The 19,243-nt window shown below is 39.8% G+C and overlaps 1 protein-coding gene across 1 annotated transcript in view; it reads right to left on the reverse strand.

Annotated features, from left to right (window-relative positions):
* Positions 1-11,900: 11,900 nt before the first annotated feature.
* Chic1 (cysteine rich hydrophobic domain 1) overlaps positions 11,901-19,243 on the reverse strand; it is a 47,432-nt gene continuing 40,089 nt past the window's right edge. Inside the window, exon 6 of the mRNA XM_090327249.1 lies at positions 11,901-17,751. Within this exon, the coding sequence (XP_090183375.1) occupies positions 17,701-17,751 (51 nt within the window). The 3' untranslated portion in view covers positions 11,901-17,700. The remainder of the gene's footprint in view (positions 17,752-19,243) is intronic.

Genomic DNA, 19,243 nt, shown 5'->3' on the forward strand with positions numbered 1-19,243 from the left:
AAGTCTTGTCTCAAGCACTCCTATTACCCAATGCCTTTCCTTCTGGATTAAAATAGAAAGCCATCAGTCTGAAATAAGATAGACCAGAGAAAAAGCATTAAAAATACTAGCTAGGAGTTCAGAAAGAACAACAAATGTATCAATGAATAACAATAAATGGCTTGATTAAAAACATATGGGGAGTGGGGCCGGGAGTTTGGCCTAGTGGTTAAAGTGCTTGCCTAGCATGCATGAAGACCCGGGTTCGATTCCTCGGTACCACATATATAGAAAAAGCCGGAAGTGGTGCTGAGGCTCAAGTGGTAGAGCTCTAGTCTTTTTCTTTTTCTTTTTTTTTTTGCCAGTCCTGGGCTTGAGCTCAGGGCCTGAGCACTGTCCTTGGACTTTCTCAAGGCTAGAGCTCTACCACTTGAGCCTCAGCACCACTTCCGGCTTTTTGCTATGTGTGTGGGGTACCAAGGAATCGAACCTGGGTCTTCGTGCATGCTAGGCAAGCACTCTACCACTAGGTCAAACTCCCGGCCCCCTAGAGCTCTAGTCTTGAGAAATCCCAAGGACAGTGCTCAGGTCCTGAGCTCAAGGCCCAAGACTGGAAAAAAACAACAATAACAACAGTTAGGCACCTTATTTATTTATTCAAATTTTAGGCCTTAAACAATTATTTAGCAGCAAGAGGAAAAGAAAGAGAAAAGTACAAAACACCAGGTTTTCCCCTGCAACTTCCCCTATGGAGCAAGGGTATATCTTTTATTTTATTATATTGTAAGGGTGATTGATGTACCTAGGGGTTACAGTTACAGTACAGTACAGAGTACAATTCTGGAACATTGTTACTTCCTTCCTGGTTTTTCCCAATTTCCCTCCCTTCCCCACCCCACAAAGTTGAAAAGTTCATTGCCAACTTAGTGTCTAGTTAATATTACTGTTGATTGGTTCACCCTTTGTTCTTTGTCTCTTACCCTGGACAAAAACGCATTGGAAAATGACTCATCTAGACACAAAAAGTGTTTGCACTCAGAGACAGCGCACAGAGTCAGAGTTCAAGCCCCACAACTGACAAAAAAAAGTGTTTAGAAAGGAAAATATTCTTTTTTTCCCAGTTCTGGTGCTTGAGCTCAGGGCCTATACAATACCGTTGGACTTTCTCAAGGCTAGAACTCTACCACTTGAGCCACAGCACCACTTCTGGCTTTTTCTGTGTGTGTGATAATGAGGAATCGAACCCAGGGCTTCATGAATGCTAGGTGAGCACTCTAACACTAGTCCATACTCCCAGCCCCATGGATGCCTGTCTTGAAGGAACCTGTGTGATTCTTGGATTGCAATTATAGAGAAACTGTTGTCTCTCTTTTAAGTATCTGTTTTTTTTTTTCAGGGAATCTCAATGTTAACCACATATATGCCAGTCCTGGAGTTTCAATTCAGGCCTGGCTGCTGTCCTTAAGTCTCTCTCTCTCTCTTTTCTTCTCTCTCTCTCTGTCTCTCTCTCTTTCTTTTACCTTCCTTCCTTCCTTCCTTCCCTTTCCTTTTCCTCTTCCTTTTTCCTTTTCTTTTGCGTAAAGTTAGCACTTTACTAATTCTGCCACAGATCCGCTTCCAGCAATTTTTTTTCATGTCTTAAACATTTTTTTTGCCAGTCCTGGAGGTTAAACTCAGGGCCTAGGCACTGTCCTTAGACACTTTTTTGCTCAAGGCTAGCGCCCTGCCATTTGAGCCACAGCACCACTTCAGGCTTTTTCCATGTTTGTGGTGCTAGGAATCGAAAACACTGTACCACTAGGCCAAATGCCCGGCCCCACTTTTTTTTTTTTTGCCAATCCTGGGGTTTGAACTTCGGGCCTGAGCACTGTCCTTGGACACTTTTTGCTTAAGGCTAGCGCTCTGCCACTTGAGCCACAGCACCATTTCTGGCTTTTTTTTTTTTCTGTGCACGTGCTACCTAGGAATTGAACCTGCATGCTAGGTGAGGGCTCTACCACTCCTGGCCCCAACAATTTGTTTCTTACTTAAAACATTTTATTGCTATTATAAAAGTGATGCACGTCCAGTGGGTTTTTTTTGTCAGTTAGGGGGCTTGAACTCGGGCCTTGGGTGCTGTTCCTGAGTGATTTTGTTCAAGGCTAGCATTCTACCAACTTTGAGCCACAGCACCACTTCCAGTTTTCTGGTAGTTAATTGGTGATAAGTGTCTCACGGACTTTCATGCCTGCGGTGGCTTTAAACCTTGATCATCCAAAACCTGAGAAGCTAGGATTACAGTCATGAGCCACCGATATCTGGCTCACTTCTAGCTTTTTGATCGTTAATTGAAGGTAAGAGTCTCATGGATTTTCTGCCCAGGCTGCCCAGGACTCAAATGGCTGTTGAGACTGCTTAATTAAAGCCTTACAGAAGACATCCTAGAGTTTGATTATTTGAACAAATTATTTTAATGTGTTACATTCTGCCTTAGATGTAATTTGGATTTAACCTTCTTTACAATATATTTAGGTATATTAGCAAGCTTGTTTGTTTTTGTAAATTGCTATTGTACAAAATTAAACATTTCTTTCATTCTAGGTCTTCATGAAGAGTGAGACAACTGCCAGGTACAGGTGGCTCACACCTGTATTTCTAGCTACACCTGCATTCCTAGCTACTCAGGAGGCTGAGAGTTGAAGATCCAAGTTTGAAGCCAGCACAGGCAGACAAATACAAGAGCCTTTTTTATTTGCCAGTCCTGGGGCTTGACCTCAGGGTCTGAGTACTGTTCTTGGGCTTTTTCAAGGCTAGAGCTCTACCACTTGAGCCTCAGCACCACTTCCGGCTTTTTTCTATGTATGTGGTACCAAGGAAATGAACCTGGGTCTTCATGCATGATAGGCAAGCACTCTACCACTAGGCCAAACTCCTGGCCTCAATACAAGAATAGCCTTTTAACTCCAGTTACCACCCCAAAGCTGGAAGTTGGGGTGCAGGTCAAGTGGTACAACACCAGCCATGACAAGAAAAAGCTAAGTAACAGCTTAAGGCCCCAAGTTCAAGGCCCAGTATCATCACACACAGAGACAAGAATAAGACATCTAAGTATTTTTTTGCCAGTCCTGGGACTTGAACTCAAGGCCTGGGCACTGTCCTTTTTTTCAAGGCTAGCACTCTACCACTTGAGCCACAATACCACTTCCAGCTTTTTCTGTGTTTGTGGTATTGAGGAATTGAACCTAGGGCTTTGTGTATCCTAGGCAAGCACTCTACCACTAGGCCACACTCCCAGCCCCAAAGTCTGTGAGACACTTTTCTCTAATTAACTACCCTAAAACCAGAAGTGGTGCTGTGGCTTAAAGGGCTAGAGCAAGAGCCTTGAGGTGAAGAGCTCAGGGACAGCACTCAGGCCCCAGACTTCAGGCTCCACAACAGACAAAAATAATTTCATTGTGGATAGACACCATCGTTTTTGGGTCTACTTGTCTATTGTGAGGCACCTAGGCTGTTTCCATATCTTGGCTATTATGAATATTGTGGCAACGAATGTGGCTGTGGTACTAGTGTCTGTATCACATTCTGCCTTGTGGTGTTCTCGGTAGATGCCTATAAATGGTATGGCTGATCTATGATGAGTGTTTTGCGAAACCTCCGGACTGCTGTCTGGGGTGGTTGTACCATTTTCAATACCAGTACAGAAGAGTTTCTTTTCCTTCACATCCCTGTGAATATTTGTTGTTCTAATTCACAAAGTTGGCCATTCTAGCTAGTGTGAAATGGTATCTTGGAGTTATTTTAATTTGCATTTTCTTTATGGCCAGGGAATGTACTTTCAAAAATAAGAAAAAGGGCCAGGAGCAGAGCCTAGTGGTAGAGTGCTCACCTAGCATGCACGAAGACCCGGTTTCGATTCCTTGGTACCACATACATAGAAAAACCTGGAAGTGGTGCTGAGTATCAAGTGGTAGAGCTCTAGCCTTGAGAAAGTCCAAGGACAGTGCTCAGGCCCTGAGTTCAAGCTCCAGGAGTGGAAAAAAATTAAGAAAAAATTTCCATTGGAAAATGAAAGATTACATTTATAAACTATGGTTTTTGTCTTAAACTAAGAGGTTTTCAAATAAGATGGAACAAAAAGGAGACAAGGAAAGACCCAGAGGATTAAAAAGAAGCTTTAAAAGTAAGTCTGTAGTTAAAAAATAAAAAAGATGCCAGGTGCTGGTGGCTATCATCTGTAATCATAATTACTCAGGAGGCTAAGATCTGAGGATTTAGGTTTGAAACCAGTCCGGGAAGTAAAAGTCTGAGAGATTCTTTATCTAAATTAAGCACCAGAAAGCCAGAAGTGGAGCCAGGCGCTGTTGGCTCATACCTGAGATCTGAGGAGAGAAAAAGCTAGAAGTGGAGCTATTGGCTCAAGTTGTAGAGCACTAGTCTTGATCAAAATAGTTCAGGGACAGTACCTAGCTTCTATGTGTAAGCTCCAGTGCCAGTATACACACACAAATGATGGTTCTGGGGCTTGAACTCAAGGTCTGGGCTCTGTCCCTGAGACTATTTGTGCTCAAGGCTATCACTCTACTACTTGAGCCTCAGCACCACTTCTGGCTTCTTTTGAGTAGTTTATAGGAGATTAGTGTCTCATGGACTTTCCTGCCTGGGCTGGCTTTGAACCGTGATCCTCAGATCTCGGCCTCCTGAATAGTTAGGAGTACAGGCATAAGCCACCGGTGCCCAGCTTTGTATCATAGTTTTTCAATGTTTGATGGCACTGAGTTTGAGCTAAGGCCTCATGTTTGCTAAACAGATGATCTCTACTACTTTAGTTAGATCTCCAACCCTTTTTGCTTTAGTTACTTTTCAGATAGGTTTCATACTTTTTTTTGCTGGACTAGGTTGGACTGTGATCATACTATTTATGTTTCCACAACTCCAACAACACTAGAGAATTAAACTAGCAAAAGTAACAGTGTGAAGTATGAAGATATTAGTGAGTAAAGTAGAAATGGAAGAAAATAGACAAATGACACCATTGAATATCAAAAAGCATGATAATAGAAGAGGGAAAAATAATAATGAGTGGAGGAGGAAGAAGGGAAGAAATAGAAAAGATTCAGCAAAGCCGGTATGATGGCTAATGCCTGTAATCTTAGCTGCTCAGGAGGCTGAGATCTGAGAATCAAGGTTCAAAGCCAGCCCAGGCAAAAAAGGACCCGAGACTTATCTCCAATAACCTCTAGAAAATGGGAAGTGGGGCTTGGCTCAAGGGTAGGGTGGTAGCCTTGAGCTGAAGAGCTCAGCGACAGCATTCAGGCTGAGTTCAAGTCCCATGACCCACCAAAAAAAATTCAGCTAAAGATACAATGGGGGGCTGGAAGGTGGCTGAGAAGGTAGAGTGCTTGCCTAAGATGCATGAAGCTGAGAAGGTAGAGTGCTTGCCGAAGATGCATGAAGCTGAGAAGGTAGAGTGCTTGCCTAAGATGCATGAAGCGCTGGGATTGATTCCTCGATACCACAAAAACAGAAAGGACAGTTCCCAGGCCCTGAGTTCCAGGCCTAAGACCGGCAGAAAACAAAACAAAACAAAACAATGAGTTTTTTAAAACCCAGCAAATCAATAAGCAACCAAAATAATATAATTGTAGAAGGGAAAAATAAAGATAAGAAAAACAAGGAGAGAGAAAGAGGAAATTCATCTAGTTGAAGACAGTGAGAGTTAAAAAAATCTGAAGAAGTGAGAAAGGAAAGGAAAGGGGAGGGCATTAAAAATTAAATATTGAAGGCCAGATGCCAGTGCCTTATGCCTGTAATCCTACTTACTCAGGAAGCTGAGATCTGAGCATCTTAGTTCAAAGCCAGCCATGTAGGAAAGTCCATGAAACTTTCCTCTTCAGTTAACCACCAAAAAGCCAGAAGTATGGCTGTGGATCAAGAGGTAGAGTGCTAGCCTTGAACACAAAAGCTGAGGAACAGTGCCCAGGGCAGTGCATGTGTGTGTGCACGCATATTCCTTGATTGCCCGCGTGCGTGCACACACACACACACACACACACACACACACACACACGCATTTAAACCTGTCTGAAGTAACTTAGATCCACAATTCCAGAATTTGGCATTTTGAGGTAGGAAGACCGCAATCCTCAGTCAAACTTGGGCCATATGGGATGTGCCTACCTCAACAAAACCAAAACAAAAAGCCATGACAACAGCAACAACAGCTAGAAATAAACAGGAAATGATAAAGCAGGTCCAACCAATTGGATATTAAATGGAGAAGTAATGTAAATAATTATGAGAGTGAAGCAAATACAAAAAAAAGAAATTGTAAAGAAGTAGAATAAAAAAATTAGGGCGCTGGGAATATGGCCTACTGGTAGAGTGCTTGCCTCACATGCACAAAGCCCTGAGTCCGATTCCTTTTTCCTTTTGTTTTTAATCTCAGGAGCCTTCAAGTCCTTGTGCAGGGAAGTCCCATGGAGATTCTGTGCAGACCTGTACCAGTCAGGACTCTAACCTCATGCGCCATCTTTTAGGTCTCTCTTTTTGTGTACTCACCTGGGAAGTAATTTCCACTCCAGTCTTTGACAGTGCTCAGTTTCCCATCCCATGGAACTCTGCATAGCTGGTAGGTGAATCAATTTCTCCAGGCTAGCAGTTTGTGGATAAGAACCTGATCTTTGCTGTAGGTTCCCTGAGACAGAACAATGCAAGGTCGGCTGAATTTTTTTTCCTCAGTAATGGAAATCTAATTCAGGACCTCATACATGATAGGCAAATGCTCTATTTCTTAAGGCAAACCCCTCACAGCCCTTTAGTTTTTTTGCATTCTGTCTCTGGCAAGGTCTCTTTACCTTTGCTGGAGTTGGCCTTGAATTCCTCGACACAGGACAAAATGGCTTCTCCCATGGTGGCATGGCTTATTCTAAGAAGGAAGTAAGACTTTCCCTAGTGCTTTATGGTATTTGGAGCCTTTTGGCTCGCACACAAATCTGCTTGTTATGGTCAAGTGTTAATTGCCCTTCGTTTCTTTCATCTCTGCAATGCTTCTACCCAGTTCACTCACTGAAGCTTTCTCTCTCCTCTTTTTGTGCTCCCAAGTTTTCTGCATTCCCCCCCTGAATAATCTTATTTGTTCACAACCAACAGTGCAGTTGAATTTTTCAAATGTTCTTTTGTATCAGTTCCCCCTTCTTTACAACTGTTAGGGTTTCCATGCTCCATGCTGGCCATTGTACCTCTCTGTTCAGCTTCCTGAGATTGCCAATGAAAACAGGAAGGCTATATCCATTCACTACTGAAACTCCTGTAACTTCTGTGGTCCCTCACCTCAAAAGGTACTCTTGACAGAACCACCAATGTGTGTATGTATGTGTGTGTGTGACTGTGTGAACTATAGTCCACTACTTTTTGGGATTTCTATTTTTTAATAGACACAAATATTCTTTCTAAATTTTATTTTCTTGTCAGGGACAAGTATTCTTATGCTAAAGGTAAAGTATCTTTATTGGCATTTTTTATCCATCAGAAACTAATACAGGACCTATTAAAGCCCAAAGTCAAAGACTGACTTAATACTAGTTGAATGACTAAATATACTGAGTTTAGCCAGTTTTAAAAGTGTTTCTATTGTCCTTTTGGATTAACATGTAGTAAGAGATAAGAGAAACAGTTGTCCTATCAAACTATCAAAAGAAAAAGCAGTGCATCAGTAGATCATGCCTATGATTCAGAACACTGAGATGTGAGGATGGTGGTTCAAAGCCATCCCAAGGAAGGAAAGTCGGCGAGACTCTTATCTCCAAATAACCACCAAAACTCTACAAATAGAGCTGTGGTTAAAATGGTAGAGCACCTTCAGAACAAAAGTTCAGAGAGTGCCCAGGCCCCAACTTCAGTCAAACCTCAGGATCAGGACATACACAGAGAAAGAAAGAAGGAAAAGGGAGGAGGGGAGAGAGAGAGAAATAGAGAGAGGGAAAGGGAAGGGGGGAGGGGGAGAGAGAGAAATAGAGGGAGAGGGAGAGGGAGAGAGACAGAGAGAGGGGGAGGGGATAGAGAGAAATAGAGAGAGGGAGAGGGAGAGAGACAGAGAGGGGGAGGGGAGAGAGAAATGGAGAGAGAGAGAAATAGAGAGGGGGGGGAATAAGAAGAGGAGGAGGAGGAGCAGCAGCAGCTAGAAGTCAGGTACTTGCTGTACTGGGTAATGCTTTTCCTCCTAGCTACTCAGGAGGTTGAAATTGGAGGATCAAAGTTCAAATAGTCAGGGCAGGGCCGGGAGTTTGGCCTAGTGGTTAAAGTGCTTGCCTAGCATGCATGAAGACCCAGGCTCGATTCCTCGGTACCACATACATAGAAAAAAGCCGGAAGTGGTGCTGAGGCTCAAGTGGTAGAGCTCTAGCCCTGAGAAAGTCCAAGGACAGTGCTCAGGCCCTGAGCTCAAGCCCAGGACTGGCAAAAAAAAGTCAGGGCAGACAAATCTGAGCGACTCATCTTCAATTAACCACCAAAGTGAAAGTGGAGCTGTGGCTCAAGTGGTAGAATGCCAGTCTTGAGTGAAAAAGCTAAGGGACAGCACCCAGCCCTGAGTTCAAACCTCAGAATTGGAACAAAACAAAAAGGAAAAAGAAAAAGTAAATTTCTAATATCTCCATAGAGTTCTTATCACACTACTATCATGGTGGGCTATAAGAAAACCCTTGGAGGGGCCGAGAATTTGGCCTAGTGGTTAAAGTGCTTGCCTAGCATGCATGAAGACCCGGGTTCAATTCCTCGGTACCACATACATAGAAAAAAGTCGGAAGTGGTGCTGAGGCTCAAGTGGTAGAGCTCTAGCCTTGAGAAAGTCCAAGGACAGTGCTCAGGCCCTGAGCCCAAGCCCAGGACTGACAAAAAAAAAGAAAACCCTTGGAAAATAAGGCCAGTGCTGCTTTGAAGTGACAGATCAAACAGATATTTAACAAATGAAGTAGGGGCCAGGCGCTGTAGCTCATGCCTATAATCCTAACTACTCAGGAGGCTGAGATCTGGGGATCGTGATTCAAAGCCAGCCTGGGCACTGAAGATTGTGAGACTCTTATCTACAATTAACCACTAGAAAATAGGAAATGGGGCTGTGGCTCCAGGGATAGGGTGGTAGCCTTGAGCTGAAGAATTCAGGGACAACATCCAGGCCCAGAGTACAAGCCCCACGACCCACTATATACATATATAGATAAAATGAAGTAGGGCCAGGAGTCTAGCCTAGTGGTAGAGTGCTTACTTAAATGCATGAAGCCCTGGGTTCGAGTCCTTGGTACCACATACTCCCAAAAAGCCAGAAATGATGCTGTGCTCAAGTGGCAGAGTGCTAGCCTTGAGCAAAAAAAAAAGTATCTAAAGACAGTACCCAGACCCCAAGTTCAAACCCCAGGATTGGCCAAAAAAATCAAGTAAACACTTGAGTTTTAAAATAATCAGTTGGTCTTTCCTTGTTGGTGGTTATGTTTGACTAGGGAGAGGCTGTGATATCACTGTTGTGTTCTGTGAAGCGTCAAAGTGTGAAGGTCAAATGTAAAACACTGCCAATTTACACACACACACACACACACACACACACACACACACATCTCTAGACCTTTTGATTTGTAAAAAGAATGTGTGTGTATACATATAAATGAATATAAATATAGTCTAGGCCTGGGAGTGTGGCCTAGTGGTAGAGTGCTTGCCTGGCATACATGCAGACCTGATTTGATTTTTTTGGTACCACACACATAGAAAAAGCTGGAAATGGTGCTCTGGCTCAATGTGGGAGAGTGCTAGCCTTGAGCTGAAGAGCTCAAGGACAGTGCCCAAGCCCTGAGTTCAAGCCTCAAGACCGACAAAAAAAAAAAAGAAAAAGAAAGAGTCTCACAGATTTTCCTTCCCTGGGCTGGCTTTTAACCTTGATCCTTAGATCTCAGCCTCCTGAGTAGCTAGGATTGCAGGTGTGAGCCCTGGGGATCAGGATTTTTATGTTAAGTGTCTTAAATACTATAAACTACTTCAAAAAGTGTGGTAAAAAAAATCCAGCCATGTGAGACAGCTGGATACTCTTTTTGTTTACAACCTTAACTGACCCAACCCCCCCTACCTTGGGTATAAGGAACAAAATTAGGCTTGCTGAGTGACCTGATTTTTGCTAGAGCACTATAAAGTTGCTGGTAATTACAATGGAAGAATTCTAGTATCCTCCAGAGACCTTTCTATACTTATTTAAATATCCCCTGCAGTGTTAAGTATTACTTAATGGTGGATTTAAAGGTTTAATGAAAATACGATGCAAATGTGTTTTCAACCTAGTACACCCTACTTCACATTCAAGATGTTATCAATAGAGTATACATAGTGGACCATCAATGAAGTTTCAAAAATAATTTCAGAGGCTAGAGATATAGCTCTATGTTAGAAAAAATGCTTAGTACATGCAAGACTCTGTGTTCATACTAGCAATTCCTAAAATGAAAGAAAAAAGAATTTTGGGGTTGGAGATTAAGTTCAGTAGAAGAGTATCTGCCTGGCAAATGCAAGGCCGAGTTCGGTCCTCAGCTCTGGAAAAAAAATAAAAATTTTAAAACAAAACATTATGAAACTTTATGTATAGGTTTAAGTACATCATCTGTGCCTTAATCTTTTGTAATCTATACTCTTTCTGAAACATGTAGTAAAATTAGCAAAGACAGTGTAAAAAAGTAAACTTTTTGTTAATTTATAGCTTGTAGTTTTTGAATGAATTTGTAAAACTTAGGCCTATGTTTAAAAATTATGCCAAATAGGGCCAGGAGTTTAGCTTAGTGGTAGAGTGCTTGCCTGGCATGCATGAAGACCTAGGTTTGATTCCTCGGTACCACATACATAGAAAGAGGCTGGAAGTGGTGCTGAGGCTCAAGTGGTAGAGTTCTAGCCTTGAGAAAGCCCAAGGACAGTGCTCAGGCCCTGAGTTCAAGCCCCAGCACTGGCAAAAAAATTATACCAAACACTGGGCACAACACAGACTCTCAAAGCCAATATATGGAAGGATGCCTCAAAGAATTATTTTACAATTAGTAAAGACATAAAGGGAAAGAAGACAACACTGAACCAACTACAGTTCATTAACATAGATTTGTACTTTATTTTAATTTTGCATCCTGAGAATAAAATGTTATCTGACAAGTGAACAACAACAGAAGCAGCAGTGAAAGTCTGAGAGGCAGATACCCTTCATTTTGGCACAGCTGTATATAGGTTGACTTCTTCCAGGGGAGTCATTCCTGGACTTGGGAGAATGATGAAGTCATTCCACAGGCTATGTAACACTACAAGATGCATGAAAGTTCTTGGTTTTGATGGACATATCCACTCTTATTCTTTTCTGGTAAAGCTGTCCCAACAGGAATTCTTTGCTAAAAAAATAGAAATTGTAGGCTTTGGGGCCAGATTCTTTTTTTTCAATCAACGCCAGCTTTCTAGATATCCAGATGTGTTGTCCTGTTCTTGCAGCTGAGACTCTTATTTATATGTGGTTAGTCCAAAGATGGCAAACTAGCTTGTAGATTATATAATTTCAAACATTTGTAACTTGTTCCAAAGTCCAGGCATTAAAACAATTTTACACTATTTGCTTACAAGAAAAACAGAAAACAAAGCCCAGATAAATGCGAATAAAAGAAGCAGAAATCAAAAGAACATTTGTGAAATTATTGCCTTGAATCATCACACATTTTATACACAGATCTACTTTAAGAGACTCTTAAAAACTGATATTTAGTTCAATGCTAGAGCATGACATTACAACGCTTCTTACATTTGTAATATCGTGTACATATGTGCACACTTCAATAAATTAGCTCAGTTATATAATCCTGAAGCAGAAAAAAGTGACAGCAAATTTGAATCAGAATTTCTATAGCACACACACACACACACAACACACAACACACACACACACACACACACACACACACACACAGAGTCTAGCATTGCATTATTTAGGGACTAGGGAAGCAAAATGTGGAGAGGGCCAAATGCTATTAGCTCCTTTTATAAAAGTGGCTCCCAACGTTTTCCCTATATGGGTCTTGTGATTCCTTCTCCATATTGTCAAGTATTTGTTACATTGCATGGAATAACAAACTTGATATTTTTTGCCAGTCCTGGGGCTTGAACTCAGGGCCTGAGCACTGGCCCTGAGTGTCTTTTGCTCAAGACTAGTGCTCTATCACTTGAGCCACAGCACCACTTCTGGCTTTTTCTGTGTATGTGGTTACCAAGAAATCAAACCCAGGGCTTTGTGTATGCTAGGCAAGCACTCTACCACTAGGCCACACTTGTGGCACAGGCTTTGTAATTTTTATTAATCAAAATCATACTGTCATGTACAGCTTCTGATCAGTGTTGATAAGCAGTGTTAACAGATAATTGAAAGGATTAGGAAAACACATGGGAATTCCATGCTTTAATTGACTTATGCAGAAGGAATACTATTATGGGTCAATGTAAGGTTTCTAGTATAGTTTTTGGCCAGTCCTGGAGTTGAATTCAGGGCCAGGGCACTGTCCTTGAGCTTTCTCAAGGTTAGTGCTCTACCACTTGGGCCACAACACCACTTCTGCCTTTTTCTATGTATGTGGTACCAAGGAATGGAGCCCAGGGCTTCATGCATGCTAGGCAAGCAGTCTACCACTAGGCCACATTCCTGGCTCAAGTAGTATATATTTTGAAATAAGGAAAGCTCAAGTATACCTCCCACTGCTATTTTCATCTGCCCCAAGTTGGGAACCATTGGTTTACCTCCACCTGCTTTTCCTCCCTAAACCAAATACTAACATAATACTCATACTAATACAATATTAACATAATTACTCATGTTTAACAAAGTGGAATTAATAACAAAATTTACCATTTAAAGGATCAACTATTACATTTGTTCTGTAGGGTCTTACTGAGAAAGTGAGCTAACAAACATGGATTTAAAGGACTTTCCAAAACAATTATGTTATCCAGTATATCTCTCAGCTGATTTCAAAGCACACTAATACATGAAAAAAAATCCTCAATTCTCCTGTGAGGTAGGTCCACATTATCGTCCCCACTTCAGCAATGAGGACATGAGGTACAGAGGAATTAAGCAGCAGAGCTAAGAATTAAATCAGAAGTGATTTGGGTTTGGTTTGAATTCGACACTATTTTCTTTTCCACCTAACTTGATCCATTGGTTCCAAGTGATCTTTTTGAGGGCATGGAACTTGATAAGACATGGAAGCAGATGATGAATAGGATATGAAACTCTTCACATAGTCCAAGTGGATCCTCCCATATCCCTATTATTGTCACAGCTATAATTCTTGCCTGGATACCAAGTGCATTGTCAGATTCCACAGAGGCAAAACACAAAGACCTCAGTCCACTCAGTTCCTGGGAAAACTACATTCATGGGGGAACTAAGGTCGAGCAGGCATCGAGTTTTTTGAGTTTGTGATAGTATCACATATCAACTAGCAGCCAGATGGCAAATTTACGTTTATTGTGTGCAAGGCACTGTGAGAGTTTCTAAGGGTAATAGATCTGAGAATAACCATTCTGAGATTATGGAGAGTCCAAATTTCCTAAAGATTCCTAGTATTATAGAACATTAGGCAATCTTTCATTTTATCTCCAGCTCTAGGTTCAACTCCATAATTTTACAGATGAAAAAGATGATATGCAACTTAAATGACTTGCCTGGGGCCCACAATATTAGATCACCATCATACAGTATGGGTTTGACAAAGTCCACAGAAAATGGAACATATTCTCAGATTGCCACCAACAAACTAAAAAGGCTGGCTCAGAATCAGATAAGGGAAATCTGGGGCAAGATGAGGATATATATACATATATATATATGTATATATATACATATATATATGCACGCTTTTACATATGCATATATATCCTTCGATTTGTTTTAGTCCACAAAATATATGAATAGGTATTAATAAAGCCTATTCCTTTTTGGTGAAAAAAAATCTCAATAGTTCACCGTTTAAGGAGACCTAAACAATTTGACAATTGTAAAATAGATTGTTTAAAAGCACAATTTTATAAACATTAAACAGAACCTAATTTCAATGAATTTGAGAAATTAGAATTGAATTAGCAAAAGGTTATCTCTACTATGTGAAGCAATTCCAATTAATCAGATAAATATAATGTCTATAGACTCCTAGGCTAATATAGTAAATGCTAATGAAATAGTATTTGGGGACTTTAAATTCAAGTAGCAAGGTTATTTTTTTAAGTGGTAGCTTATCTGTAGACAAAATTAAAAATGCTAATGCTGTTTGAAGCTGTTTGTTCAAAGGGTTACAAATGTTACTGAACTTGAGCTTTACTCAGATGACCAAACAACAACTCCCTCCAAAAAAATCCCAGAACAAATGTCATTTAAACTAGTATACGGATTCTTATGAACACAGTTTAATTTCTTGGGCATTAGTGTTTACAAGTCATTCTAATATGAATACAAGAGCTTCAAAGACTAGTGTCCTTCCCGACCATGTTAAACCACATGTTTACTAGCATTAAGTGTATACTAATGTTGAGTGACTTATATTCCTGTCCTGCAATATTTTATCATTAATTTATCACATGATGGGAGGAAAACAAGGAAACAGGTTTGCATAATAAATAAATGCAACACCCTAGTGAAATATACCCTTGTATCTAGTAAAAACAAAATAAAAGATGATTTCTACTCAAACCAATCTATTTACTCTGTCTCCTTCATAACATGCTATCTTTGTTCAAAAAAGACAAGGCACTTCTCCATCTACCTCTAAAATTTGACTACAGTGGTCTCTTTCCTAAACTAAAATGAGCACAGAATTGTACAGAGGACATGTTTGAGAAGGAGTTAAGAAATCTGTAAATGACACTTGCTCATGGTTGTTACTGATAATACACATACCATTGGCCTTTTGGATAACTTTTAAAATGATCTAGTTATTAAGCTGAACTCTTGGGCCAAATGAAAAGCAGTGGAATGTGACTTTTAAAGAACTCTGAAATTGTAATCTCAAAGTTTAGTTGAGATTTATGTTATATAGTTTGGCAAACACATGGTATGTTTCTCCGGAAACTAACATGGCAGATTTCAAAAAATAATATTATGTAACAAAGAAAGTCAAAATTAATGCCTACAATCTTATAATAACTTTCAGAAAAATACTAACTTAATGGAAAAACACAATTATGGTGTATTCTGAGGATTAAAGAAACAAAGTTCAGTGGGGGAGGAATTAATTACCACAGTGTACTCTGTCATTTCAGCATTTGCTGCTGCCAATTTCAATGAAAAGAAAATAATCCCTCCAAAACACTCAACTTCTAATCAGCTTCCTAAAAAGGGAAAACTGGTTGGAAAAGCAGTCATATAAGGAAGGAAAAAGAAAAGAAAATTAGTTGTTTACTGGGTTCAAGGAACTCAGGTTAGTCAAACAGCATAATGAACAGCAAAGATAACACATTTAAGAGCAATGAGTTAAAATTAAGTTTATACATGCTGGCAAAGGTTTTTTGGTTTATGACAAATAATACTGTGACTTTGATTATACACTCTATCTTAATAGTTGTTTCGTAGAAACAACACTACATTTCCTGCTTTTTTTTTTAGAGAAACTAAGTGTGATTTATACATGGCAGAAAAGTTACTGTAACATGATATGGTCAATTTCTAAGGATTCAGAAAAATGGTATGATTTTTAAGGGTTGATACTTAAAAGCAATGATTGTATTAGTGAAAATGAAAAGTCTATATTATGATGAAAATCAGTTTTGGTATTAAAATATCACAGTTTGAAGTATAAATCTGATCACACTAGTTGGAACATAAGCCATAGATACAATTTTTGCACAACCTTAGCTATAAAACAAGACATTGGATATGCATTCTCAGTTTCCACATGGTCTATATAAAAATACATCTTCCAGTTTGCAGTAGGCAGACACAACATATTATTTTGGGCAGGCATGGGGGAGTGGGGTTCCACAGAGAGAGGTGGTAGTGTTTGTGCAAACAATTATAATCACATATCAAACAGAGCATCTTTTTCTTCCTTCTACTAGTCAAAGACAACAGTTCTTTAGGCATAAACTTTAAATGTGGTTTCAAAAGGCTTCACCTTGTATAAAGATATGATTGTTTTCTCCGCTGGGATGAGGGCTTGCCTAAAAAGCGTACTAAAAGCAGTAGGAGCAATATACAAGAATATAATTCAGCCCCTTCGTCTGACATTTACTTTAAGTACTATTAATTAACAAACAATGCCTAAATACAGGCACACCTTTGCAGTTGAATTACCATGACATAAAGTTGTTGTTTTGCTGAAATTCTAAACCCAACTGAGTGTGATAATCTCACTCATAATAACTGTGGAAAAATAGAGAACTATACAATACCAATTAGATAGCTATGTGTGTGTGGCAATTTACAAACAAATGAATACATTTTTGTCTAAATATTTGTCTCGCCTCATTAATAATTCCCAAATGTTAAATAAAAGATCCTCCAAAAGGAGAGAATATTTGGTCAAGTATGACTTGGCCACTATATAGATTTTAGTTATTTCTCAATTAACTCTTTCCCAAAGCAGAATAACTGAACTCTAGAAAAGGGTAAGCAGTGGCTTTCATTGGAGTCTAGCTACCTCCCAAAACATGAAATCTCAAAATACTTGATGGTAAATATTTTGGTATATTTTTAAAGGAGGTTAAGGATACATATAAGAAAAGAAACAAGGGAGAGTAAGCTAGGGCATGTGTCAGATATCAAATAAAGTCTTTTGAGGGTGGGAGGGGAGAACAAAACGAAAAATATTGAATTAAATGGGGAAAAATAAGGATCTTGGTTCCAGGTGCAATGAGCAATATCTGAGCTTAATAATGATTTCAATTTGAATCCACTTGTTACATAGGGCAAATATGCCCTACACCTGAAATTTTAACATACTCGTATGGCTTTGCCATCAACAGTATGTTAATAATAGTCTCTACATTCAAAAGGATGCTTGCAAACTTCATTCATATTAAAATCTATGCAGAATTGTTGGCAATACAGTAAGATTAATATTACATTCTGTAAACCATGGCATACCACATTTTACATTATGCAAAGAGACAATATTTACAAGGCTTGAGGAGTTTAAATATTTTATCCACTAACATAAGTGATAATTAAGCAAAGTGCAGGACAAAACCAGTGCTATTAATTGCATGTCCTTTAAAAGCAGAGTAAAACCATTTCTAAAAGCTACCAAAAGCTTTATTTAAGTGTGTTTAGTAAGGGATTATAGAGCATTAAATAGCCTAGAAAAAAATGATGCATAATTAGAAACAGTGAGTATGAAAATAATAAGGCAGCATGCTCAGAACAAGGTTTTGTTTTTTTTAAACACCATCACTGATGTTTCCTTTTTTGTGGTAATTATATATATATATACACATATATGCATATATATGTATATGTATATGTGTGTAGTTAAGTAAAAATTGAAAGTGCAAAACACAAGCTTCATTGAAGAACAAAAAAGGTGTGCAAATTCTCTTCTGAAACCAACACAAATAAAAGAGTGAGGAGAATATTCTACCATTATAAGGAATAAGTTGAACACAGCAAAGGAGACCATCTTCATTCCAAAATCATCTACAAGGCACTAAGGGTAGGAAATGACAGGAAACACAGAAGTGACTGAATAAAACTCCTCAGTCAGGTCGGAATATGGGGTATTTTGGTAAGAATTCTATTAGTATGACCTGCAAAATAAAAACAAACAAGAAGGTGTTGACAAAATACTTTTTCATTGAATCTAATATGCGACCCAGGAAGTCTATTTTCAGTTTTTGTACGACTGTATTTTGTTCATGGAAACACCTAAAAACACTTATATAAACTGCAAGTTGCAAGTGGACTGGCAATTTAAAAATTAAACTGGCAACCCTCTATTATTGCTCAAAAAAGTAATTTTTTAGTTTTAGTATATGATACATACCGCATACCTGTTTGCAAAGCATTTAAATTGGGATGAGGGTGGTACTGGGGTTTGAACTCAGGACTTGTGCAAGCTAGGTAAGGACTCTACTTCTGAGTTACCCCTCCAGCCTCAGACATTTCATTTTAAGTGTGAGTGTAACAGAGTCTATGACAGTCTCTGCCATGTTATGTAGTGCTTTGTGCAAAACAACAATAAAAACAAAAAAGGAGGAAACAGGAGATTTTAGGAGCCCTGAAGCAACTTCTTCCACAGATTTATTTTGGAACTTAAGAAGATAGAGTCCCACAGAGCACGGACCTCTCTCTGGGCCTCCATCCAGTCTTTTTTTTTTGTGGGTCCTGGGGATTGAACTCAGGATTTGTGCGCAGTCCCTAAGCCTCTTTGTGCTCAAGGCTAGTGCTCTACTACTTAAGCCACAGCACCACTTCTTGCCTTTTCTGTGTAGTTTATTAGAGATAAGAGTCTCACAGACTTTTCTGTCTGGGCTAGCTTCGAACTGGGATTCTCAGATCTTAGCCTTCTGAGTAGCTAGGATTATGGGCATGAGCCACTAGCACCCAGCTCCACTGCCATTTTTGACTGGCAAACATATCTTTTTTTTGTGGGTCATGGGGCTTGAACTCGGCCTGGGTGCTATCCCTGAGCTCTTCAGCTCAAGGCTGCCACGCTACCCCTGGGCCTGGGTGTTGTCCCTGAGCTCTGCAGCCCAAGGCTACCTTGAGCCAAGCCCCATTCCCCATTTTCTAGAGGTTAATTGGAGATAAAAGTCTCAGGTTCTTTTGTACCAGGGCTAGCTTTGAACCTTGATCCTCAGATCTCAGCCTCCTCAGTAGCTAGGATTACAGGCATGAGCCACCTTGCCCGGCTACAAATATCATTTTTGTAGCTAAGAGTTGTTATTATTTGACTTATAATAGCCAGTGATTTAAAGTGAGAAGAGCCAACTATAAATTTTCATGTCCTCTCCTTACCTTTTCTATCAGTAAAGTAGAAGATATTGAAACTATGTTACATTGATTAGAAAAAAAATATGTATTTTTTTTGCCAGTCCTGAGCTTGAGCTCAGGGCCTGAGCACTGTCTTTGGACTTTCTCAAGGCTAGAGCTCTACCACTTGAGCCTCAGCACCACTTCTCGCTTTTTTTGTCTATGTAGGTGGTACCAAGGAATCAAACCTGGGTCTTCGTGCATGTTTAGCCAAGCACTCTACCACTTGGCCAAACTCCTGGCCCATATATATGTTTTTTTAGTCAA

The sequence above is a fragment of the Megascapheus bottae genome, chromosome X, assembly GCF_031878675.1.
Source record: "Megascapheus bottae isolate mThoBot1 chromosome X, mThoBot2.hap1, whole genome shotgun sequence".
Classification (NCBI taxonomy): Eukaryota; Metazoa; Chordata; class Mammalia; order Rodentia; family Geomyidae; genus Megascapheus; species Megascapheus bottae.